Source organism: Cinclus cinclus, chromosome 1, assembly GCF_963662255.1.
Source record: "Cinclus cinclus chromosome 1, bCinCin1.1, whole genome shotgun sequence".
NCBI lineage: Eukaryota > Metazoa > Chordata > Aves > Passeriformes > Cinclidae > Cinclus > Cinclus cinclus.
This window is the reverse complement of record NC_085046.1, coordinates 980,407-1,007,126: the sequence shown is the minus strand read 5'-3', so window position 1 is coordinate 1,007,126 and position 26,720 is coordinate 980,407. Positions and strand designations below refer to the sequence as shown.

At 49.7% G+C, this 26,720-nt stretch overlaps 1 protein-coding gene across 1 annotated transcript in view; it reads right to left on the bottom strand.

Moving 5' to 3' along the window:
* SETD2 (SET domain containing 2, histone lysine methyltransferase) overlaps positions 1–24,556 on the bottom strand; it is a 50,344-nt gene extending 25,788 nt beyond the window's left edge. The window contains exons 1-10 of the mRNA XM_062505253.1: positions 24,454–24,556; positions 23,882–23,987; positions 14,097–14,112; positions 6,340–10,733; positions 5,288–5,419; positions 4,319–4,447; positions 2,972–3,095; positions 1,879–1,956; positions 1,553–1,650; positions 285–411 (exon numbers count right to left, since the gene is read on the bottom strand). Of these exons, the coding sequence (XP_062361237.1) occupies positions 285–411; positions 1,553–1,650; positions 1,879–1,956; positions 2,972–3,095; positions 4,319–4,447; positions 5,288–5,419; positions 6,340–10,733; positions 14,097–14,112; positions 23,882–23,987; positions 24,454–24,556 (5,307 nt within the window). The remainder of the gene's footprint in view (positions 1–284; positions 412–1,552; positions 1,651–1,878; positions 1,957–2,971; positions 3,096–4,318; positions 4,448–5,287; positions 5,420–6,339; positions 10,734–14,096; positions 14,113–23,881; positions 23,988–24,453) is intronic.
* Between the last annotated feature and the right edge of the window lie 2,164 nt (positions 24,557–26,720).

The window sequence follows — 26,720 nt, the reverse complement described above, 5'->3', positions numbered from 1 at the left end:
GACACATCCATGGAAAAGACTGAACCCTGAGGCCATCAGGAGTCACCCTCTCCCAAAGGAACAGGGACAGGATGAGAGGGAACGGCCTCAAGCTGTGCCAGGAGAGGCTCAGGTCGGGTATTGGGGAAATTCCTTCAGGGAAAGGGTTGGTGGTGCTGGAATCCCCATCCCTGGAGGGATTTAAAGCCACGTGGACGTGGCACTTGGGGACACGGGTGGTCTTGGTTGTGCTCAATGCCAGAGGGATCTTCCAGCCTTGGGGATTGCAGGAGAGGTGAACTCACCGAGTCCTTTTTTCGGGAGCGTTCCTTCTTCATCTTCCCTCCGGCCGCGCGGATGCTGACCCTGTTCTCTCCCCCCAGGTACCCCCGGCAGTTGGAGGAGCCACAGAAACATTTCTGGGCCTCTTTGCTGTGGTGGGGAGACACAAAGGGAGCTCCAGCAACAGCTCAACCCCACCCACTGCCACCTCTCCACCTTCAGAAGCCGGGAATGGGAACGGCTCCGTGTGGAAAATCCAGATAAAGTCTTTATTCCCAACACGGCCTCCCCGTGATCCTGAGTTGTGGCAGCTGGAAAGCCAAGCCTGCCTCACCCCCAGGCTCTCCACAGGTCAAGAACCAGGAACCAGAAAGGGAAAGGTAGAGCTGGTGGGGCTGACAACCTCTTATCCCGCATTGCCATCAATATCCTAATTTTCCTAAGGAATTTATCCTCAGGATTATACATCCATTAGGAAAAGCTGGCATTTAATAGCATTTTATAGCTCATATATTGACTTTTAGAGCTCAAAACAGGATGAAGTATGAGCTCAGGATTCATGGAAGCAGCAAAATCCACGTGGAAAATTTGTTTTGGAATGTTCAGCCATGGATAATAAATACAATATATATAATAAAAGCAATAAATACAATAACTATAACAAATATAATAAATGCAATTCCCAAAGAATATTTCTACCAAGCCTCTGTATTTCCCACTTGACACACGGTCCATTTTAAACTCCATTCCACAATTTCTTGGGAAAATGCTAGGGTTTTATTTTAAGAATGTGGGACCCACTGGAGGAACGTGGCTCTGCAGTGGTAAGAAGCAGGGAAGCTCAATTCCAGGAATTTCTAGGGAGGAGGAATAATCTTAAAATGCAACTAAAAACTCAGAAGGATCTGACTGAAAACTGAAGAAGGATCCAGAATGAAAAGGAAGGGATTCCTAAACTTATACTTCCTCAAAGAGTAATGGAGGAATCTCATGCTCAGGTTTAGCAAAGGGATCCAAATTCCAGGCTGAAGCTTTCCCTGCAGCCCTGGATTAGGCCAGGAAGAAGGGATGAGTTATCCAGGGGGGTTTTACAGCTCCTCAGGTACTTGCAAAGCCATAAAACACGAGTGGGAAGAACAAGAATTCTTGAGGAATATTGCAAAGTTTGGAGCTTGGCTGATTAATAATCAGCCAGGAAGAAGCAGGGAAGATAATTATCTGGGAAAGGGATGGAGTAGGAAGCCTGGGGAAGAGGAAAGATGGAATTCCTGTGCCAGGAAAGGGGACGTACCCGTATCTCTGGAACTGGTAATCAAATGTCAGCTCCGAGCCCGACGGGACCAGCTTGGTGGTGAAAAACCCAACCCGCAGCTGCCCATTCACAGTCCACTGGGGAAAAAAGATTCCAAGAGTTATTCCAGCCTGGAGTCCAGGTTTGCTTTCCCTGAAGAACAACAATCCTTGACAAAGCAGCACCGAGGAGTTTAAAACCCAGGTTTAAATCAATCCGGTTTCACTGATACAACGGCAAGAAAAACTCCCAAAATAAAGAGGGAAAATGCTTCACACTGAGCTCTCCTGAGGGAGGAGCTGCTGGATTTGATCCAGAATTTTTACCTTTTGGGTCTCACAGTTTGGCTCACAGCTGTGGTTCATGAAGCGGGAGCAGTTTCCTTTCTGGGTGGCATCGATGATCTGAAAAAAAAAAAAATACAAGAAATTCAGGGAAAAATGTTCATTCCTTGGAATGGGGAGCAGCCACAAACACAAGGCATGCAGGAATCATCCCCTTTCCCACTCTTTATTTTGTATTCTCCATCTTTATTTTAGAGATTTATTTTAGAGATTAATTCCCCCAAAAACACAGCACTTAGGTACACGGCTCCTAATTTTCCATTTCTCCAATTTCCATTTCTCCCATTTGGAGAGTTCTCCAGATGGATGCAGATCCTGGAATTAGTTTCTGATACAGCCATGAGGGGTTGGGACAGTGAACTTTTCCTCCCACGTCTCATACTCCAAAGCAAAAGTCACCCCAGGAATAAAAACTCCTTTTATAACTGCAAACACTCCTTTGTGACACTTAAAATCACACAACAATCCCAAAAATCCTTCTTTTAGGAGGAAAAAAAAATACTCTTAAGTATTTTTAGTTCCTTTTCTCTCAAGCTCCCCAGACCCAGAAAGTCCAGACAGAAGAGACAAGGAGAATAAGAGATGGAATTTCTATTCATCCCCCCCCTTGTTCTCAGGCACAGGGAACAGCTCCACATCCCAGAGCTGAAGCAGCCATAAGTAATTAAGGATATCCCAAATATAAATATTCCAGGGGCAATCCTGCACAGAGGGACTTTGCCAGCTTAAAATATCCCAATTTCATGGAAGTTAATGTGAAAGAAAATGTGGATTTTTGGTGTATTTGGGCACCCAAAAAGGGTGAGTTTGGCTTGGAGCATCTTCCCAAACTTCTCTCCATGGATGGAATGATGAGCCATGTTCCATCTTTTCCTTTGGAAGGACACATTCCCCTCCCCAAGGACACTGGGATACATTTAGGATGCCACAATTTTGTTGGAATTGAGCAATGGGTTAAAAAATTTCTGAGGCTGGGAGTTTCCTTTCCTCAGAATACTCCCAATGGATTCAGGACGTTGCTCCATGGGTTCCCAAGAAAAATCCAGCCTTTCCCAAAGCCAATCCCACTGCTCACCTCATCATTCTTCAGGGCCATGAAATAATAATGGATGTTCTTGTTCCGGGCATATTCCTTCACCCGAGCCTTGAATTCCTTGTGATCCAGCACTTCCCCACAATATTCCAAGACAAAAGTGTTGCTGCAAGAGGGAAAAACATCAATTTTCTTTGCAAAAAAAACCACCAACCAACCAAACAAACAAACGAAAACCCCCCACTGTTAAAAAACACAAAATAATCCCTCTTCAGGTGGATTCTCTGAACATAACTCCCAGCCTGGCCGTCCTGGTGGTGTAGCAGTAATGATGTGCCTTAATCTCAGGGAATTGTGATTAATTTGGGATTTTGTGCTGTCAAATTGGAAGGTGAAAGAAGGATGAAGCTCCCCTTGGAGCAGGATTTGTTCTATATATTCGATATATTCATAGAATTACTGGATTGGAAGGGAACTTTGAGATTGTCCCATTCCATGGGACACTGTCCCATTCCTTCCCCTGTCCCAGGCTGCTCCAAGCCCCATCCAACCCATCCTTGGACACTTCCAGGGATCCAGGGGCAGCTACAGCTGCTCTGGGCAGCTGGGCCAGGGCTGGGAAACACTTCCCAGGAAGGAATTTTCCCAGTTTCCACTCTGAGCCTCCTCTGGCCCAGTCTGAGGCTGTTCCCTCTGCCCCTGTCCCTGTTCCCTGGGTAAGGATCCCTTGGGATAAGATCCCAAATCCTCCCCAGCTGTCCCCTCCTGTCAGGGAGCTGGGCAGAGCCACAAGTCCCTCCTGAGCCTCTTTTTCTCCAAGCTGAGCCCTTTTCCCAGTTCCCTCAGGAATTCTCCATCCCCTTCCCAGCTCCATTCCCTTCCCTGGACACACTCCAGGATTCTCCCTTCTCCCAGTAAACCTCATCTTCATCTCCCCATCCTGATCCTCCCTTGAGTCCATGTCCTCACTCCTCTCTCCTTTCCTGGCCTCACCTAAACCAGCACTTGGAATTACAACCCTGAATTAACATCAGAAGGAAAAATCCCCTCTGGATCCTCTTGCTGTCCCAAAGGTGAGGAGGAGGAGGATTCAGAAAGAGAAGTTTTGCAGAGATGGGAAGAAAAGGATGGACACAAGTGGAGTGAAGCAGGGACAGAGAAAGGAGAGGCAGATTCATCCCAAGAATAAACCATGGAAAGGCTGTTGGGAAACCAGGAAGAGCAAAACCAGAGTGGGAGATCAACAAAGAAGAGGGACACCCAGAAGAAGAATGTGAGGAAGAACCTCAGCCTGTCTCCTCTCAGGGATATCCAGACCCCACAGGCCCTTTTCCCTGGAGGGAGGGAGGAAAAGGGTGGGGAAAGTTTGTGAGAAAAGGGAAGGCTTACGATGGCAGGTCCTTGGCAGCTCTGAGCCCCCAGCCCTTCTTCTCAGTCAGGATCACCTCCACATCTGCGTGCTGCTTCTTCTGGAAGCGTCTGTTGGAGCAGTAGTCACCATTTGGACACCGGGAAGAGCTGAGGGAAGGGAAAAGAATGGAGAAAATCAATTCCCAGCAGGAAAACAGCACCAACAGAAAGGGTTCAGATGGGAAATAAATCCCAAATAATCATCATAAATTCCCTGTGAAGCCTTCAAATGTGGTTTGCTATAAAAAGCACAGCCACGTGACTGTCAACATGCAAATGAAGATAGTTTCTTTCTGGAAAGATAAAAATACTTGGAATGCTGATCCTGCTGGATTTCTGCATCAGGGCATCCCAATGGGGAGAACTGGGCTCTTCTCCCCTTGTTTTGGGGATTATTCCTTCAAGATATTCCTTGCCCTAGGTCTGGCCCGTAAGATAAGAGAGCAAAAAAAAAAAAAAAATAAGGATTCTGCCAGGTAATTCCAATCCTTCCACAATCCTGGTGCCACAGGGGAATCCCCAAGCACCCTGTCCCTGCCTCCAGCTCCCATGGAGCAGCAAACCTTTTCCAGAGGGAGAAGGAGACAGCAGCCATAGGCTGGAGAGGCTCTGGGGAAAGGAGATCCAGGAGGTTGTGAGGGCTGATCTCCTGCAGATCATCCACAGATTTCAATCATGGAATGGTTTGAGTGGGAAGGGACCTTCAGGATCATCTCATTGGCAGGGATACTCCCACCATCCCAGGCTGCTCCAAGCCCCATCCAACCTGGGAAAGGGAAAGGGAAAGGGAAAGGGAAAGGGAAAGGGAAAGGTCCACAGCTTCTGCTGGAAGCTCCAGAGCTCACTCCAGGCCAGCACAGACACTTCACTGTCCCCTCCCCAGAATTCCTGGATTATTTGAGGGGTTCCCAGGATATCTCCAGGTCAATCCATGGATCCCCCACTCACCACTCGATCATGAGCAGGCGATTGAGGCAATCCTCTCCACAGGCCACCTCCCCCTGTGCCCGCTCCTCCTTGGACAGAGGGGGACACTCACACAGCATCCGCTTGATATCCCGGTGGGATTTGTTCTTCTTCCTGGGGAAGCCAAGGCAAGGAAATACAGGTGAGACAGCAGCCAGCTGGAGACATTCCTCCTCAATCCTTACCAGGGGTTTTTGGAAAAACATGGGAAGTAAATTTCTCGACAACCCTAGGATAACCACTGGGAGAGACAGGAATAACCAAGGATGACTTTGTGATGACAAAAGGTGAATTCTTAAAGAGAATTCCCAGGACATTTAGCTCTTTTTCCTTTCTCCTCCCTGGCTATGTTTATTTGGACATCTATATTTTAATAAGGCAAATTGGAGGGTTTGGTTACTTCGGCCTCTGGTATGCTGCCGAGTGAGAGGATGAAAAAGAAGAGAAAATCAGAGTTAGACAAAAAGCAGGATATCCACTAAATCATATTTTAGCTTCCATGATATTTCATGGGGAATGCTCTGTAGTGTAGATCCCAACAAGATAAAAAACACATAAGCAAAAAAACCCAGATTATGGCAATTAGGTCTAAAAAAGTTCCTGTGAGATGATAAATAAAGATATGGAAGTAACCAAAATCTCTGGAAAAGCATCTTGTTTGTCCAAAAGTTTTCCCATACCCAGAGAAAATTCCCTGTGCCAACAGAAAGGGAGCGAGCTGGCATTTGGGGACATTCAACAGGCAGGATCTGGTAAAGCTATAAAAAAAGATATAAATTAACCAACCTTTCCCTCTGATCCTCTCACTTTTCCAACTCTTCCCAGCACTTGGGACTGTCTGGGCCAAACTGGGGGATTCTCTTCAGAAGAAGAGAGCCCGGGGTAGCTTTGCCAAATGTGGGGAATGCAACATCCCTGCCCCTCCCTCCAAAGGATGCCAACTTGGCCATAAAAACCCAACCATGCTGGAACCAAATGGAAGTCAAATCCCAAACTCGCTCTGGGAATTAAAACAAGGTTAAAGCAGCAGTTACCTCTCTGTCAAGTAGACGTTCTCCTCAATGAGGTCAAAGTAACAAGGCATCTTCCCCTGCTTGGCAAACTCCTTCCAGCGCTGGGGATCCCTGAAGTCATCCATGATGCACAGCCTGCCCACCATGGAGGAATCCTGCGGAGCTGGCTCCACCTGCTCCCCCTCCAGCTTCCCCTTCCTCTTCTCCCCGGAGTCGCCGTCGCTCTCCGAGTCACTCTCCAACTCCGGCCGCCTTTTTTTGGGGGGGCCCCGTTCTTTCACGTCGTTTTTTTCCGAAGTTTTCACCTCCTCCTTCTTCTCCCCGCCCGGCACCGACTCCTTGGTGGAATTGCTGCTGATTTCGTGTGCCTGTACCGAGCCCTTTTCCTTCTGCCCGGGCATCTGGGATTTTCCAGAGGGGCTGGGAAAGCGGGACTTGCAATCCTCATCCCAACGCTCATCCTCTTCGTACTCCTCGTGGTCTTCCGTGAGGGAATCCGGCACCTGCCCTTGGATGCGTTCGTAGCTCACCACGGAGGCTCTGCTGGCTGCCCTCGCATCCCAGTAACCATTGCCTTGCCAGTAGCTCTGGGAGCTGGGATAGGCTCCCGATCCCGGCTGGTAAACGTAGCCTGAGTACAGCCCAAAGCTGCTGTCTGGCTGCTGGTAGGTGCTGCTGGGTTTCTCCGGCTGGGAGAAGTCCCAGCCCACAGCACCCACCTCCTCCGGGGCACGGAAACCATCCAGCCTGGAGTAGTCTCCGAGGCCGGACTGGTTCAACGCGCCCTGCCCTTGCCGACTGTCAGGTTTGGAAGAGCCCATTTGGAGTCGGGATGTGTCAGAGCTTTCCAAACTCTCTGGGACACAGAAGGGCTGCTCCTCTGGCCGGCCCATGGTCCTTCCCATGGCCACCATGTCCGGCAGCACCATCCTCTCCTCAGCGCCGGATTTGCCGTGGGAATCGGCCGTCAGGTCCGCCTGGCTCGTGCTGTCCACGCCGTCGCTCTGGGCCTGGCACGGATCCGCCCGCAGCTCCTCCTGCTCCTTCCTGCTCAGCTCCGTGGAGGTTGCCGGACTATTCTCCATCCCTCTGGGAGAACACCTGCTCTCCACCTGGGGGCCACCTTTACTCCCCGTGTTTTCTGACCTCTCCTCGTAGTAGGGTCTGCTGGGCTCGGGCCGCTCATCATCCCAGTGGTCGGAGAAGCGCCGGTGGCTACGGGAGGAGCCCGGGCTGCTCTCCTCCATGGCTATGGTGGAGTTCTTGGGAACCACCACAACCGACTGGAGCCTCTTCCGTGGCGTCCCATCATCGGAATCCGAGTCCTCCGTGTCGCTGTTCTCACTGCCTCCCTCGCTGTCGCTGTCCCCCGTGTCGGAATAATCGTCATGGCCGCCAGGAATGAATTCCGAGGTGTTGCCGCTGCTGTCGCACGTTGGGGCTTGGGTCACCATCTCCGTGTCCTCTGCAGTGACGATGACATCGGAGGAGGGATACAAATCCTCTTGAAAAGCTGAGGCCACCATGGGCTCGCTTCCCTCAACCCTCTCGGCCGATACGCCGGGACACTGAACCCTCGGCTCATCCAGCTCAACTCCCTCAGTGGAAACAGCACTTTCTTCCACGACCTCTCTGCTGCGGTGCTCCAGCGGCACTTCTGAATAGTAGGAATGTTCGTTCTGGAACGATGACTTGCTTTTTGGTGAGCCAAGATCAACGTGCTGAACATCCAACTCCAGCATCTCTTCGGTTTCTGAATGCTGGAGCGGCTCCTGGCACACACCGGGCGGGGGCACGTCCCATTTGGAAGAGACACTTTCCTCCGGCACAGGATGATCCGACTGGAGCCTCTGGGAACAGCTATCCTGGGAGGAATCCCTGCTCAAGCTTTCCACTGCCAGGCTGATTCTATGGGAAGGATGGCCGTGCTCATCCTGCCCGGCAGACTTGGAATGGGAATCCTCCGTACTCTCGTAATCGCACGTCACCGTCTGCGGCTCCACCTGAACATCCAGGAAAGTCTCGGATGTAGTCTTCAAATCCATGGGTTCCGCTACGATTTCCACTTCCGAGTGATACAAACCAGGGGTGGCATCATCGGAAATGTAGCAAAAAACAGGTTCTTTGGTTTTGTCACACGGAGTCACCTCCTCATCCAACTTCTTAAGGACAGTTGTAGTGGGATCTACATTCACAACAGGGAGAGGGGTGGCTTCCTCCGGCTGCTGTGGCTCTGGAGCCTCCACTTCCTGGAACAGGCTGTTGCACTCGCTGGACTGGACCCGGGATTCATCCGGCTCTTGCTCTTGGGACACATCCGTGCTCTCAAACCCATTGGATGGCAATGGATACGACGGGCTCGTCTTGATGGCAGGCAACGCTTCCGACCAACCCGGGCTGTGGTCAGAGGGCGCAGCGACATCCTCTGCTTTGGAGGCACTGGAAGTTGCCAGACCCTCATCCTGACAATCTGGGGAGCCGTTCATGCTCGATTCCTTGGGGAAACACGTCCTTAAGGGATCGTGCTTTGCCTTTAAGAATGTTTCTTGCTCCTTAACACTGTCGTGGCCTTCGTTTGCTGCAAGTTCCTCGGATTTTGAGTTCGCCAAACCTGCCTTGGACTCGTCGCCCTTCGGCAAAGTGGGAGAATCGCTGAGCTGATTTAACTGAGAAAGTGTCTTTTCCCTTTCCAACTTTTTCACACTGGACACCCTGATCTCACTGTTCTTTACACAAGAGGTCTCTAAATCTAGAGAATTAGACTTGGACTTGATTTCTTCGATCGATTCTGTACAACAGAAAGAACTCTTAAATTTATCAGGCTTTGGTGCGGGGGCCTTGGAAGGGGTGGATTTATAGCGGGAGGAATTCACATTACTGTCGGGCTTGGAATGGGATGACCCCTTCCGATAGCCCAGTTCATCGAGGGGAGAGCACCTTTTGGATACTTCACTTTCAGAAGTCCTTTTGGAATCTCGATCCGCTTTCGAAGACGACCTCCCTCGCCGGTCCACGTCGGCGTGCGACGATTCCACTTTGCTGTCCCTGTCTGACTTGGAGTAAGAGGATCTCGAGTCTCTGTAGGAGGAGGAGGAATGGGAGGACGTACGCCTAGAGTCACTGGACCTGGAATGTGTCCTCCTGTACTCATCCTCTGAGTCCGAGCTCTCCCGTGCCCGGCTGTCCGCGTACGACCGGGAGTATCGCGACCGTTCCCGGTACGGGGAGCTCCGGTGGTACCGGCGGTCTGAGTCGTAGTAATGCGAGCGCTCCGACCTCGAGTAGGAGGAGCTGGTTCGGGAGCTGCGATCGGAGCGGGAACGGGAATGAGACCGGCTTCGCCTCCTCTCTCTGTCCGAGCGGGAGCGGGAAGAGGAGTACCAAGAGTCTCTCTCTGATTTGGAATAGCTCGAGTATTTCTCATCCCTGTCCGACCTGGAGCGCGACGAGGATTTGCCCAGGTCATCGCCCCGGAGGGACGTGGAGCTCCGTCTGGGATCTCTCTCCTTTTCCGTGCTGGAGATCTTCTGCTCATGCGACCGCTGGCTGGAGGAGGTCCTCACGGAATCCTCATCGGACTCGGAGCCCTGCGGCGCGCCATCTGACTGAGAGAACTTCCTCTTAGCCCCCTGCCTCCGGGAGCACACGGGAGCACCCTTGGAGCTGTCAGAAACCTCATCCTCCTTCCCAATATGGGAATCTTCCTTCGGCGGGGTTATCTCCGTCTGCTCGGGTGCAGTTTGAGCCACGTGCTCCTCCGAGCCGTGCGACACCGAATCCTGCTTGGCGTCCTGCTCCAAGGCCTCCCTGGGCAGCGCATGGCTCGGCTCCCTGGTCACAGGGGCTTCGGCTTCGCCGGGCGGTGACAGCAGCAGTGCCGGCATCGGTGTCACCGGCAGCAGGGCCGTGGCTCCAGGAACCGGAGTTGGTGATGCCGGTGGTGGCGGGGGAGGAGGCGGCGGCGTGGGGGGAAAATCCACGGCCAAGGCCACTGGTTCTGTTACCGGAGCCGGGAGCGGTGCTGCCAGAGCTGGGGCTGGCTTTGCCGTAACGTTCAGTAAATGTTTTTTAAAATGAATCTTCCCCAGTTCTACCTTCGGTTTTGGAGGCGAAGATTCCTCCGCTGAACTGGCGGAGTCGCCCAGGTCCAATTTATTTTTGGGGTTAAAATCAGTCGGAAGGGGAACAGCTGGAGGGGTGGGAGTTTCATTTTGTTTCTCGTTTCCCAGAGCAGTCAGGAATCGATTGGGTAAAGTTTTCTTGGTTAGACTAAAGCTGAAAGACACTTTTTGTCTTCCCTGCTCCTCAAGGTTAACCTTGGTTTTGGTGCCTTTGGGCAAAAAGCGGCTTGAGGCGACGCCTTTGAACACAGGGCCTTTGATAAAACCAGCTCTCGGCACTGTTTCAGGTTTGCCCTGCAGAAGAAAAAGAAGATGCAGTTGGAGGAATTGGATTTTGAGGGGGTTGAACTCAGTTCTGCAGTGTTTTCTTTCACCTGGTGAATTTTTCATGATGATAAAAGAGAAATGCATACCCTGGGTCTGTCTTCATTGCCTGGCTCTGTCCTGAAAAAATCAATTCCTCAGACTTCTCCAGCCTGAAACTAAGCCTCCTCTGAGGTTTGGGCTGAGACTTTTTATCCGACTTATTAATAACCAAGCTCCAAGTCCTTTTATCATTTAATTCTTACTTTTTAGGAAAGAGAGTCCAGCTTACAAAGTTAATTGAGGGTAAAACTCTGCATTTTTAATGCTCTTTCTGTGGCTACAAAAGACCCCGAGTTTTAAGCTTAAAGTGCATTTGTTTTCATGTGACTCTACCTGGATGCAGCTTTCCAGTACTGGAGAAGGCTCCAGGGAGAGCTCAGAGCCCCTGGCAGAGCCTGAAGGGGCTCAAGGAGAGCTGGAGAGGGACTGGGGACAAGGCATGGAGGGACAGGACACAGGGAATGGCTTCCACTGCCAGAGGGCAGAGGTAAATGGGATATTGGGAATTGGGAATTCCTGGCTGGGAGGGTGGGCAGGGACTGGGATGGAATTCCCAGAGCAGCTGTGGCTGCCCCTGGATCCCTGGCAGTGTCCAAGGCCAGGCTGGACAGGGCTGGGAGCAGCCTGGGACAGTGGGAGGCGTCTGTGCCCATGGCAGGAATGGCAATGGATGATCCTGAAGGTCCCATCCCACCTAAACCATTCTGGGATTGTGGAATTTGGTTCCAGCAAAACCAGACCAACAACTACAGCAGGAATTTAAACCCCATCCTTTCCCACCTCCCCCCAACAGCCTCCTCCTGGTCATTACTAATTCCTGCAAGTCCCCAGGCTCAGGCCCAGACCAGCATTAATTAACAGCTCCTCAGGAATTCCCATCAGGACGAAGTGGTGCATGATGACTCCGTCACCTCTGGATCAAACGACTGCTCCAAGCTCCATGTCCTTCCCACCAGGAGGTTCTGGCTGCCTCCTGCCCAGGAGCTCACTCAGAACCTTCCAAGCCCAAATCCAGGCATTTTCAGAGCACACAGCACTCTACATTCACCCACTTGGGCATTTCTCCCTCTGTTTTAAATCTTACATCTCAACTATGTCCCAGGAATAAAATCCTGGACAAGATCAAGTGGGAAAAGGGCTTTGTTGTCAACAGTCCCTGTCTCCAAAAATCCAAACTGCACCAGAATCATGGAATTCTGGAATGGTTTGGGTTGCAGAGACCCTCAGGATTATCCTGTTCCACCCCTACCTTGGGCAGGGAAACCTTCCACTATCCCAGGCTGCTCCAAGCAGAGTCCAACCTGCCCTTGGACACTCCCAGGGATCCAGGGGCAGCCACAGCTTCTCTGGGAATTACATTTTGTGTGTTCACCCTAATTCCAACGGGAAGAGTCGTATCCAAATTGTCCAGAGCTGGGTTTTGCTGCCACAGCTGTGCCACGAGCACATTTTTGGCAGAAGCAGCAGTTTCCTGCAGCCCCCTGTCAATTATTAAGGATTTTGTTATCCTTTAACTCATGGAAAACAACGTGCAGCTGCCCAGGCTCAAGGCACCGCAGTAAATGATTAATGAGACACTGGTGGATTGGAAATCCTGGGTTTTTTGCACCCTGGGATATCTCATATCCCAAAAAATCCTCTTTTTCAACACATATGGGGTTTCATTGTGAGCACCTTTTAATGGTTTATCCATATCTCGTCCTGGTGACCAAACCCAGCACCACTCTGGATCTGCAGCAGCAAATTCCCTTCACTGTGGGAAAACTGGGAACAAAACCCAAAAGCATTTCCTTGAAATCCATGATTTTTATAATGGGACGTTCCAGGCATGATTTTAAAGGAGTTTCATGGCTAAGAGGGCACCCAAAACACTGACTCTGCAAAAAAGGAGCACCTCCAGCTCTGAAATGGGCTCCTCTCACCACAAGTCACAACCAACTCCACAAAGTCCTGCTGAAAATGCCATCCCTGTTTCCCAGAGAATCCACACATCAAAAGGGATCCTGGGAATAATCCACGAGTTTATATCAATTAATTGATGGAAGAGTGAAGAATGAATGAATGAACACTACTGAGACCACACCCCTCTAGGAGTTCAGCCTCCTGAAGAATGAGGGAACAGCATTTTGGGGGATTCCTGGACCAATTATTTAATTACTACAAGAAACAAATTCCCACTTTTTTTTACTCCAGCCTGGGACAAGAGAAGCCAGCAGGTTTCTCTCCAACCATAGCCTGAAGGATCTCCACAGTTCTGAACCCAAATTCTTATCAGGGATTCTTTAATCATATAAATTATAAATTAATAAATGTACAGTTCAAAATATTGGAAATTCAGGAAATCAGCATTTCAGAGTTTTCCTTCTTGCTACAACTTTGGTGCCATTATTATAAGCATCAACATTTTGATCAAAATCCTTCTATTTTCAAGCACAACAGCTTTGAAATAACAGTAATAAGGGGGTTTGGATAGATCCACCTTTTCCCAAATATGGGATCTGCAGGCAAAAAACTGCCACATTCCAGGATATTTCCCCTCATGTGTTCACCCTTCTGGGGAATTTTTTTTTTCCTTAAATAACAGCAACTTGAACAAAACACAATTTCCAGAATTTGAAACTCACTCCACATGTAACTTGGTAAATGTAATAGGTGGGAATTATTGGGAAAGCTCTGTGGGAAAAGAGGAATTCTCCTTCCTCTTGTGTTTTACAGAAAGGGAACATTACCCAAAATGGAAAAAAAAAAAAAAAAAAAGCACATCCAAAATGATTAACAGCTCTCATTCCAAAACCAGGAGATTAAAATCTATCCCAGGCCTCCATGTTTTCTCTTTTCCCAATAAATTAATTGAGTCACAGGCAGCAAAAGTCATTATTTTTACAAATTAAGTCTTTAAATATAATCAGCATCAACCCACACCGAGCTGCGCCATCACCGCCCATGTGCTTGTGGCACAAGTGGTATTGGAATTACTGACCTTCCTTCCCAAATTTAATGGGAATTACTGCCTTTCCTTCCCAATTTTAATGACAATTACCACATCTCCTTCCCAAATGTAATGGGAATTATCACCCCTCCTTCCCAAATTTAAAGAGGATATTTGCCTCTTCCCAAATTTAATGGGAATTACTGCCCTTCCTTCCCAAATTTAACAAGAGGAGTCCCAGAAAAGCACCCATTTGCTTTATCCAGCCCCTCAGTGACTCTGGATTCATGGAATGTTTCAGTCAAACCAACCCAGCTGGGCTCACAGGAGATCCAGGCATGCTGGAATTGGTTTTTACTCACCTCATTTTCTTCTTCTCTATTGCAATCCAGCCAGGGAAACATGGAAAAGAAAAAAACAAAACAGGAAAAGAAGGTGTGAATACCAGGTAGGAATAAAAAATGGAAGCCTGGATATCTGGATTTGGAATGGGATGGTTTTGGGACACAGAGTGAGGGAAACACCAACAGCACCTGGACACAAACCCGGCTCTGACAGGAGCACACCACAGCTGGGAGGCTCCAAAATTCCCTGGAAAATCCCACATGGATTAGGACAGAGCAAACCTTTTTGGAGAGAATTTTTGGCATGGTGTTGTCACCAGTTACTCCAACACGCTGCGGGAATAAAACCCTCAAAAATGTGACTGAAAAAGGTGGATTTGGGATTCTTCCCATTTGAATGTTTTCCTGAATAATCGAAAGTTTCTGCCCCTTATCAAGAGAAATTAAAGTTATTAATGAAGGTCTGACTGCTGTGCGTCTGCCCTGGCGATTTGCATAATTAATCCCTATTTTGGCAGCTTGAAAAGGAATTAATTAGGATCATTCTCCATGCTGAGCCAACAGGAAAGTTGGGTTTTCTCAACTTTCCCCTCTTTTCAAGTTCCCTGCTCTGATCCCACAGCAAAGACGTTTCTCCTCAGGGAAGAAGGAATAGGAACACAACTCCCTCTCCCAGCTTTAATCAATTCCCTGGAGAGTGTCAGGGAATTTCTTGGCCCCACCAACAAACCTCAGGCAAGACATCAACAGTTCACCCATCCCTGTCATGGATCTGCCAGAGATCCCAAAATCCCTCTCCAGCTCTCCAACACAGCTCAGAACTGGAATTTTCCTACATTTTTTTTCAGTACTGTTGTGGTGACAAAGCCCAAGATTTGCCACAGAAAACTTCACAGGTTCCACCTCAAGCATCAGCTCAATGAGAAATATCCAATTCTGGAAGAAAAAGTCAAAATTTTCATTTTGGAGCAACCGGGACGCGGTGACGGAACAAGAACCACCCACGTTCCCACTGAAACCATCACCAGCTGGGAACTAGGAGCAAAGGAAAGTGCTGGGAAGAACTTTCCACTCAGGAATATTCTCCTGCCCCTCCAAAGGCTCCCATCCAAGTGATGCAGGTAATTAAAAGACTATAAATTATTCCCAGAGCAGCTCCAAGGGGGTTTGATTCCATCAAGGAGACCTGAGCTGTGAGTTCCAGCCTGTGGAGCAGATGGGATTTAATGGGGCCAGGCAAGCCAGGAATTCCAAATCCCACGGATTCAGGAGAACTCAGAGACTGGAATTAAGGCCTAAAATTTGCTTACAATTTCAGGATCACCAAAAGAGGAATTTAGGACTTTCTGGAAGCGTCACAAGGTTTGGGAGTTTGTGTTTAGAGGTTTTGTGGGGCCAACACTCAACAAAAACCTTGTATTTGATGATTTAAGGGTCTTTACCAACCTCAGTTTTTCCAGGAAGATTTTCCAGACTTCCTAAGAAGATGCAGCAGAAAATTACAACCACCATGTAGAAGCTGAGGGCTCTAAACCAAATGTTAACTCTCTTTATACACAAAAATCCATCTTTAATCAGCTGTATATTGGGAGAGAGGTAATTAAATTTTGTGTTTATAATTAAAAACAAGGACAGTTAACGACAAGGAGAAAAGAGAGTTGGGATCTTTCAGATTCCAGAAAAATCCTGCAGGAAAAAGAGAGGAAAAAGGAGATCTCCATCCCTGGAAGTGTCCAAGGCAAAGCTGGATGGGAATTGGAGCAACCTGGGATAGTGGAAAGTGTCCCTTTGTGGGAAAGGATGATCCCATTCCAACCCAAACCTTTTGGGATTCTGGGATTCCATCAATTAAAATAACAGGTGTTACCTTCCTAAAGTAAGGTTATGGGATCCATTTCCTTCTCAGCCTCTTCCTTCTCCCCAGTTAAAAAAAAAAATAATAAAAAAAATAAAAATAGAATTCCAAAATTAGGGAAGGCGCTGCCGTTCCCTCGGGAACCTTGTGCCAAATTCCTCCCACGCTGAGATGAAATTACATAAAATCCCCCTGCTCCAAGCTCAGGATCCATCCCAAAATATAACCCAGGGCTTTTCCAGCACTTTTTCAGCTCCACAGGTTTGGAGCAATTCCCTCAGCTGCACCTTGCTCCCTGCAGGCACCAAAAATCAAACTGGGATGAAAAAAAATGAACATGGAATTCCTGCACTTTTGTGGCTCCTTGCTGGGAAAGTCAAGAGAAAAGAGTTGGTAAAACCCAAAATAAAACTGAACACCCTGAGAAGTGCTGAATAAATTTTTAAAATAACCTAAAAAACCACAAAATCAACCAAAGAACAAAAAAATAACCCCACCACCAGGAAGCTTCACCACCTTTGATCTATTTCCGGCAGCTTGATGTGTTAATTTTGTTAAAAATACAAAAATTAAACACCAATTATATTCCAAGAAAAACGTTTCTAAGGCTACAGAACTACATTTATATCAAAATTCTTTACATGGGTCACATTTCCATGATTTTTTGCATGGACCCACATTTCAACCAAAATTATTTATTTGAGACCACATTTTGACCAAGATTCCTTACATGGAGCCATATTTTGACCTATTTTTTATACTTAAACTTCATCAGCTTCTCTCCTGATGGAAACATCCTAGTTTTGTCATGGGAATGGTGATGAAAAGTAAAATTTAATTTTAATTCCAGGGTTCAGCAGCTCCAGCATTTCTTGGCGCTTCAACAGGTTGAGCTGAAGGGAGTTTTCTCCCTTTTTTAAGTGCAACCCACACAACAATTGGAATTTTATCCTGGTTTTCCTGATGTAAAAGGAGCCCAAAAAAATGCTCTCAGGCCTCTTAAAGTCTAAAAGACAAAACTTTAGGAGCCTCATCTCCCCCCCTTTTTTTTTTTCTTTTCTTCCCTTTAAAAGAGGAAAATCTGGAAGCCTGGAGCTTTTCTTCTCTAAGTATCAGCAGCCTAACAGCCCTGGGAGCTGAAAAGGCCCATTCCCAGCAGGAATTCAGCTCAGGAATTCACAGGGATCCATTTGAAAGCCACCTCAATGTCCAAAGAAAGGGAACTAAATGCAAAAAGCTCAGCTCAGGAAATTGGGAATTAACCTGTTTTGTTTAGGATGGGTTAGCCCAAAATATCCTGGATATTCCAGCTGGAATTCCATGGAGCATCACCCTCATCCACAGCAGGGCTAAGGAAACTGGAAGGCAAGAAACCAAACCAACACCTCAGGTGGAAACCTGGAATTCCAACAGGATCTCAAAGCCCAAAAAGAATTCTCCAGGTGGGTTTTCCCATTTTTCCTGGATGCTGATGGAGAGCTGCATCCAGGATTTCTGCTGGGAATGCAATTCCCTGGGAGCTGGGGTGGAAATTCCCTCTCTGCTGCTCTCATTCCTAGAATCCCAGAATTGCAGAATGGAAGGGACCTTACAGCTCATCCCATTCCCAGCACCTCCAGCCCCTGGACACTTCCAGGGATGGAACATCCACAGTTTCTCTGGGAAAACTGCTCCAGTGCCTCACTCCCCTCACATCCAGGAATTCCTTCCACATATCCATCCCCAATTTCCCCTTCAATTTCCATCCTCCAGACTGCAGAATTTGCTGGAACACCCCCAGGCCTGAAGTGCATTTACTCCTCTGTTTGTGAATCCCTAAACGTGGGATAAAAAACAAGGACAAAAGTGCAGCTGTCCCTGTGCTTCATGGAATATTAATGGAATATTTGGAGCAATTCCTGAGAAGTCTTTGGTGCAGGGCACTGGGCTTTTAATATCCCAAGGTGTCCCTGTTCCCAAAAAAAAAACCACACTGCAAATGGAAAATGGACAAGCAGGAAAAGAGTTGGGAAGGAGACAGGAAATCCTGCTCCTTCCCTCCCCCCCCCCCCCCCCCCCCCCCCCCAAAAAAAAAAAAAACATGGAGAGTGGAAAGGAAAAAGCACTCACATGAGGAGGGAAAATCCCTGGAAAAAAATCTGACTTAACCAGGAGGTGGAATCCAAACTGAGTTCCCTGGAAAATGAGGTCAAGGTACCTGTGCTGCAGTACATCCCCAAATCCAGCTCTCCTGCTTCCCAAAATCCCCATTTCCTGGTTTAGACAACATTCCCACTGAGAGTTTGGAGCTGGAAGTTTGGAGCAAGGGAAGGGACACTGGAATAGGAAAGAACAGGGAGGACTGGATATACCAGGGAAAGGAGGAGATAAATATATTGAAAATAAGGATTCATAATTTCATTTATAAAAAAAATGAGGAGGGGCTGACTTAATTTATTAATTATTCCATAATTTATCTGTTCTAATTGTAGGATTTTAAAGAAGTCAATATGTGCTCCAGGAAAAAGATCCAATAAAGAAAAATATACTCAGTTTCTCTGCTCCTTTCCCCAACTGCCTGAGAATTCCCAAACTCTCCCAAAATCCTGCTTTTCCCTTTCTGCTCAGGGCACACCTGAAGAACAAATTCCACTTGAAATCCTGACAGCAGTCAGGAAAAGCAAAGATGGGAAAGGGATTCAGCTGGCACAGGGAGGGAGAGGATGAGGATGGAAGGGTGAGGATGAGGATGAGGATGGGGGTGCAAGTGGGACAGGACCCAAAATAGAGGCACAAATCCCCACTGAAATTCCAAGCAGGGCTTTTGGAAAACTTTCCCCTCCTCCTCCTCTGGGAGCAGGGAAGGAGATTCCAGCTGGAGCTTTTGGAGTCAGCACCTTCCCATAAATCACACGGCCATGGGATCACTTCCCAGGTAATCCCTGCCTCTAATCCCTCCCTGGGCACAAAGAGCCATCCAAGGGAAAAAATCCCACAATTCCAACTGCATTTTCCCAACTTTAATCCCAAAACCCAGGCACATCCCTGAGTCCACCCAGGGTGCAGAGGGAAGGAGGAGCCTGGATCCAAACCCCAATGCAGTTCAGCACCTCCAGGACGGTTTCCCAGGGATCTCTCCCTGTGGAACACCACGGGTGGGAATTGCACCGAGATCCCCAAAATCCACATTAAAACCCAGCTGTACAAAGAACTCCCCAGTCCACATAAAATCCGTAATTCCACGGAAACTTCGGAGACAGGAGCGGGGCATTGCTGGGATCACAGCAGCCAAGGCCATCATTTCACTCTGGAATTTCCCCCCTCACTGACAATTCCTAACTCAAACTAAAATTGTCCAAAAGCCAAGGTTAGGCCAGGCTTAAAGCTCAGGCTCTGTTCCACCATCAAAACATTCCCCCTACCAGCACAAAGCCACTTCCAGGACTGAAAATGTAGGAATTAGCGGGAATAAAAAGGAAAAAAAATCCCATTTTTTTTTTCATTTTGCTCAAATCCCAAAATTATCTGTGCCCATAGAAAGTTACTCTGTTTAAATTGCTTTTTTTAAAGTTGCTCTTTGTAAACTCCTCCATTTAAGTTAAACTAAGTTTGAGCAGGAAAAAGATTTCAGGAGGAAGTTCTGGAACCTGAAAACCTGAGGAATTTAGGAATTTTAAAACAATAAAAATAACAATCAGAAAATTCCCAGTTTACTTACAATTGCTGCTACCAGGGATCGAGACATGGATTCATTCCCAAGGATGAGGATTCATTCCCAGGGATTGGGATTCACTCCCAGCACCTGGAAGTGCAGAGGTGCTGAGGCTCCACCTGAGAATTTGGGATTTGTGCTAAAAACTAGGGAAAAAAAAACTCCTCGGAGAAGCAAAGCAACGCCCCTCCCTCAAAGGGGGAGGATTTGGGAATGGCCCCCAGGATCCAGCACTTGCTGCTTTCCCGGGAAAATCAGGGATTTCCAGCCCTCCATCACCTCCCTGACCCCGGTATCCCCACCCCAGGGGATTTTCCATGAATGGGGCAGCAAATTCCAACCCGGATCTTATGGAGCCTCAATGGCCTCACCACCCCCCAGGCACTGCACGGCACCTTTGTCTCCCAAAACGCTTGGAAAATAAGGAATTCTGTCTTTAGGACACAGATGGATCCGTGGTACCCATTCCCAACATCCCTAAAAAAAGAAGTCATCCTGTCTCCTCCACGCCAAAATTCACACTAAGGCAAAACCATGAAATCTCAGTGTCACCACGCCAAATGCAACACCAAATATTCCCAAAATTCACCACCTCCAAGCCCCAAATATCCCATTCGGAGTCCACACTCATCACAAATTTACCAAGAAGGCAAAATCATGAGGTGACCCCCCCCCCCAAAAAAATACCATTCCAAAGGGGAGCAGCTGCAACCTGCAGCCCAAAAAATACAGAACAGAACATTGCAAGGTCAGCCCTGGATGAGCTCAGAGTCACTCCTTTGACAGAAATAAATAAATAGAAATAAATAAACAGAAATAAATAGAAAGAAATAGAAATTCTCCACGGATTTATTTCATACCTAATTATAGCTGAAGTTTAATGTCCTGGGATTTTGCCCAGCAGGAGCAGGGACACCTTGGGAATTGCTCTCAATTCCACAGGAGACAATAAATCCCTTTCATGCTCCTTTACACCAGAAATTTGCCATAAAATTCCAAACTGGGAATGGGTTGTGCAGGCAAACACCAAGCACCAGGTTCTGGAGTTGTTTTTTTTCCTGTTGGATTTCCACACTGCAAAAAGCTGGGAATTATAATTATTTCCTGCTACCTGGGAATGACACACTTTGGATTTCCAGCTGGAAAATTTCTGCTGCTGCATTTCAAACAGGAAGAGAATAATGGAATTACAGAGATGCTGGGGAAGCTGTAAAATCTTAGAGCAATCCAGAGGGAATCCACTGGAAATGAGGCTCCACAAGGAGCTCCAGCTCCTTCCTGATCCAGCCTGATGCCTCTTCCTCACATCAGTACTTTGGGAGCAAATTTTGACTCCTGGCTCACAATCTCCTGAATTTTAGGTCCAGCTTCACGTCAGTCCTGGGGATTGTAGCCTCTGGGGTGGATCCCAAAAAGCTGGAGCTCACAGGAGAGGTGCAGTTGCAGGGATGGAGTATTTTTAGGGAAGTTTGCCTTCAAAAAATGTGAAAAGTCGGGGAAAAAATCAAGGAAAAAGAAAAATAACCTGTTCTACTAACACTCCATCAACCAGAGCCACACTTGGACATCCTCAAGACTTTTCCTCAAGGAGTTCTAAAATTCTGGAAGGAAAAATGCCCATTAAAGACAGGTGTTTATAATTCCTCTCTTCCCTTCTCAATATCCAAACAAATCCTATTTAAAATCCCATCAGCAGATCTGGGAACAGGCTGTCTTGAGGAGCTCCAGCTGCCCCGCTCCTGGAAATGTCCCAGCTCAGCATCCCAAATTCCCCATTCAGGCTCTCAAAGCCAAACACAGAAAGTGAATTTTCCTTAAATAATCCAACTTTCCAGACACATTAAAGCTGGAAAACCCATGGATACGCTCAGGCAGCGAGAGTCAAGTTTCTCTTTTTCCTCTCTCCATCCCACAGCCCATGGTACCATCATTAATCTCCTTAATAAAGGGGAGGAGCATTCCAAGGGAAATGCAGGTGGAAAACTCAGCCTTTCCCTCCCCTCAGCATCTCCCAGGTGGATTGGAACGTGCTCCAGGACCTCAGTGTGGGTGTTTAACCACAGCACATTTGCCAGGAGCTTGTGCAGAGGGAACCAACCTAAGGATGGTTTTCCTTAGGGAAAGGCACAAAGTAGAATCCAGATTCCCAGAAAAAAACATCCAGTCCCAAACTGACACCAACAGGGAACAGCCTGGGAGATTCTACAGCTCCAATGAGCATTAAAAAATAAAATAAAATAAAATCCTTGGGAACAGCCACAACCAAAAACCTGGAGTTCCAGACTGTCTGAATCTGTATCACATTAACAAATCCCAAATCCCAACCCTCCACACCACCAAGCCCCACCAGGATCATCAGGATGGCTGGAAAAGCATCTTCCCCCAAAAGGGAGCTGAATTCCCATTGAGGAGATCTCCAGAAGCAGAAGGATAAATGTAGTTTCCATTATGACAGAAGGGAAAACAAATCCTTGGAGTCTCAACTCTGCCCTGTCACAGAGGTGCCACTGGTCCAAGAGGTTCCTGAACCCTCAGGATGGGGACGATCTTGGAATCTTCTTCCAGGAAACAACAGCACCAAGAGATGGAAGTGGCTGCTGCTCACAGCAGGATACAAACATCCATCCATGTCCAACAGGAACAGCTTATCCAGAGAAGCCATGGCTGCCCCTGGATCCCTGAAAGTGTCCAAGGTTGGACACTGGGACTTGGAGCAGCCTGGGACAGTGGAAGGTGTCCCTGTCCACGGCAGGGGTGGCACTGGGTGAGCTCTGAGGTCCCTTCCAACCCAAACCAGACTGGGATTCTAAGCAGCTCCATGGTGAAGCTCCATGTGGAACGCGGTGGCAGCTCCAAGCTCTCGGAATTGGGCTGGCCCAAATTTAAGCATCCAAAGAGTCAAGGAGACCTGGCTCTGCTGGAGACTGAAGTTCCCAGGAATCCGAGCTCTGGTTGACAAGTGGACACGGAGAGCGACCCACGAAGTAAAAGTGAGCCAGAGTTCCTTTCCTACAGGAAAATTCCAGTCAAAGCCATCAGCATGGACTTGTCATCGCTCAGCTCCCGGCTCAGCATCCACCTTCTCCAGCCAGCCTGGAGCTCCAGCTGAGCAGCATCCCTGGAAGGGTCCAGGGCCAGGCTGGACAGGGCTTGGAGCAGCCTGGGACAGTGGAAGGTGTCCCTGCCCACAGCAGGGGTGGAATGAGATGATCCTTAGGGCCCCTTCGCATCCAAACCATCCAGTGAATAATTCCCAGGAGAAGTAAGGCTGAGCCTGAGGATTCACCAGGTTCTGACCAACCCACTCCAAGCAGCACAATCCCAACGTTCCAAGCTCCAAAAGAAACTCATCCCAAAAAAACAACCCTGCACATCCCTCCTCATCCCACCCTGCGGCGGGTACAGAACGGGGAAAGCCACGAACATCCCACAGCCAGCACGCCTGGGTTTGAATTCCACTCTCCCCAAACACCCAGCAGATCCTCAGACATTCCTAACAACCTCCAGCCAGTTATCCCAAACAATCCTTTTCTCCAGGTGAAAGTTCTGTGCTGGGAAAAGCACATCCAAATGAAGGCACGTCACTAACGAACGCGACTTGGATGCAGAGGGAATGCCGGGATTCAAGGTGGGGATGGGGAAACAACAACCCTAAAAACACCAGGACATGTCCCAAAAACTTTCTGAGTCCCAACACGGAACACCCATCCCAAGGAAACCCCAAAATGAGGCAAATTAATCCATAATTTCATTAAAAAGTCATTAGAGGAGCTGCTCCAGCTCCTTTCAAAAGCCCAGGTTGGCACCACTAGACATTTTTAGACAGCAGACAGCGACATGAGACAACCTGGACACCTCTGGACACCAAATTCAAAGTGCCAGACCAATCCTGGGCATGAAGGTCCCTCCACACACTCCAAAGTAAAACACCTGAATTTGCCTAAAAGTTTTGGGATGAACAAGAGAGTCCTTTGGAGACCAGAGGGTCTCCAGGAAGGGATCATCCCACCAGGGTTAAGCTGAAGTAAATCAGGATTTACACCCATCCCAGGAGCCACGTCTGGCAAAACACAACCTGGATTCCAAATGAAATCCTCCATTCCTCACTAATTTCAGAAGGCTCAGCCACCGCACCGTTTCAGCTGCAACAAGGGGAAGCTGTTCCTCAGCTGTTCCAGGTGGGCGCGGGCAGAACTCACTCAAAAAAGGTTTGCTCTGTTGTCCCTGCTCAAAAAAAGCCACCATTTTTAGCTTTGCCTCCAATCCAGCCATCGCTCGGGGGGTGCTCTGTGCCAGATGTCTGCTCCTTCCACCCCAGAGCTGGCAAAGTTTATGGAGCCCTTGAATCCTTCAGCAAGGAAGTCTAAAAATGTAAAAATAGCGTTGAGAACCAGCGGGACACGGGTGGGGGGGAAAAACCCAGCGGGGCCGGAGTGACTTCTCAGGAGAGGCGATAAAGCCAGAGGCCCTGGCAGGATCAAGGGGGTGGGTAGGTGAAATTCCCCATCCAGAGGAGAACCGGAGTTCCCGGCCATTAGGCTGCTCCCCCTTCCCCGGCTCCTTCCTCCTGGCAGAAAATGGGGTCAGGGCAGGGGCCGCCCGGGGGGATAGAATTCCAGGGGTAAAAGCAAGACGAGGCTCGGTAACTAGGAAAAATAGCATTAATAACAACAATAATAATAATAAAGAAGGTACTGAAAAATGGCCCCGCGGGGAGGCCGGGACACGTCCACACGCTCCGCCCGACTCCCCCCGCGCACTCCCGGGCAGGGACGGGACAGGGAAGGGGACACGGGCAGGGGCAGGGGGGACACAGCCCCCGAACCCACCCGCCAGCCCCGGCGCGGCCGCTCCCGCCGCTCCCGCCGCCCGCTCTCCGCCCTCCCCGCGCTCCCTGCCCGCCCTCCCCGCGCCCGCCCCGGCCGCGGCCATCACGCAAGGCCGGGGATGCGCGGCCTACCCCGGACCGGCGGGAGGACCGAGGGAATGGGAAGGGTGGCGGGACAGGGAAAGGGAAGGGGCAAAGGGACGGGAATAGGAAGGGGAACGGGAAGGGGAAGGTGCAGCGGCCCGGCTGCCGGCGGTCGCGCGGTGCCGGCGGGCCCGAGGCCGCGGAGGGCCCGCGCTTACTCCGGCGTGGGGTGCTCCGGGTCGTAGAAATCCCCCATGGTGGGTGGGCGGGCGCGGGGCTCCGCAAGTGCCCCCTGGCCGGGGAGGCCCCGCTCGCCCCGTCGGGGCTCCTCACATGGTCCGGCGGGGCCCCCCCGCCACCCGCGCCCAGCCCGGCCCGGCCCCGCCGCGATCCGCCCCGGCCGCCGGCTCCTCCTCCCGCGGCACCGCGCAGCACCGGGAGCCCTCCGGGAGCGGCCGCCGAGCCCTGGGACACGCCGGCATGGGGCCCGGGATGTCGCCGCGATCAGCCGCGGCCCCGCCGGGAATTTGTTGGGCACACGGCGGGATCACCCCCGAGATCGGCGAGGCCACGGCGGGCACCGGGAGCACGCCAGAATCAACCGCGGTGCCGGCGGGATGCCGCCGGGATCAGCCGCAGCACCGCCGGGACTTCCTTAGGATCGTATTGGGATCGTTCCAGGGATCGCCGGGAATCAGCATGGGTGCCACTGAGATCCCACCGGGATCCAGGAAGGGGTCAGCGGGGCACACCGGGATCAGCCGCGGGACTGCCGGGATCTCCTCCAGGTCAGCCGCTGCACCACCAGGATCTCCTCAGGAGATCACTAAAATCACGGCATCACTAAAATCTCCCCGGAATCACCAGGACCGTGCCAGGCTCACCCCTGGAATCACCAGGGCCACACCAGGTTCAGCCACACTATTCCTGGGATCTCATTGGGATTCCCCTGGGGCCACACCAGGCCCGGCTGCAGGATCCCCTTGGGATCACCCCTGGCATCCTCAGGATCTCACCAGGAGCCGATGGGAGATCGTGGGAGCCATACCCAGATGAGCTGCAGGGCTGCCAGGTTCACGCGGGCTACACCTGGATCACTCCCGGGACAGGCAGGATCTTACTGGGCTCTCTCAGCAACACACTGGGATCATCCCCAGGATCACGGAGATCTCCCCAGGAGCACACCAGGACCAGCAGCATCCCCAGGATCACACCCTGAGATCACACCTGGAGACCGGCACCCCATGGCACCAGATCCCTGGGGGTGTTCCAGCCCTCATTTCCCCTAAAAAATCACTAAAATCCCTCTTTTTCCTTTCACAGGTCATTTCCCATCTTCCCAATCCCTGGGAGAGCTCCTCCATGGAACGGTGCTGGAGCCCTTCAGGAGCCCCAGCTGTTTCTAGGATGCCTATTCACATGGAATCCTCCAAACCACATTTACAGCTTCCAATATTGAGATTTCTGGGATTTTCCCAGAATTGGGAGCATGGTGTGGGCAAGAGGAGCCCACAGGGATGAGGTGGGAAACAGAGGAGGGGTGGATATAGGGTAGGAGAAGGGAAGGTTTTGTTCCAGTCATGTGGAAGCGTTTTCTTGGGAAATCCAGCCTGGCTTGAATTCCCAGCAGCTTTTTGAACCTCTGGAATTGGATCATTACAAGGCAAAGGTGACTTCTGGGATGTTCTCCAGTGCCCTTCCAGGGGGCAAGTGCTGTTATGGAGACAGAAGGAAGCTCCAACAAATTCAAGTAAACTGAGCACCATGGATTCATTCACTTTCCCAGGTTTCCGTGTAAATGGGAGTGGCATGTGGAAAATCTGGGATGCCTGAATTAGGGGTGCTCCCACCATGGCTGGTGCTGGTTTTGGCAGTGGGATGTTCCTGACAGCTGTGGGGTGTTGACTTTGGGGCTTCCAGCATTCTCCTTCCAGCTTCCCAAAGACTTTTGAGGGAGCTGAGGGGCTCATCCTGGAGAAGAGGCGGCTCAGGGGGCACCTCTCGCCTCCCTGCAATTCCCTGGAAGAAGGCTGGAACCAGGAGGGGCCAGGCTCTGCTCCCAGGCAACAGGACAAGAGGGAATGGCCTCAAGGGGAAGTTCAGGTGGGATATTGGGAAAATTCCTCCTGGAAAGGGCTCTCCAGCCCAGGCACAGCAACCCAGGTAGAGGTGGAGTGCCCATGC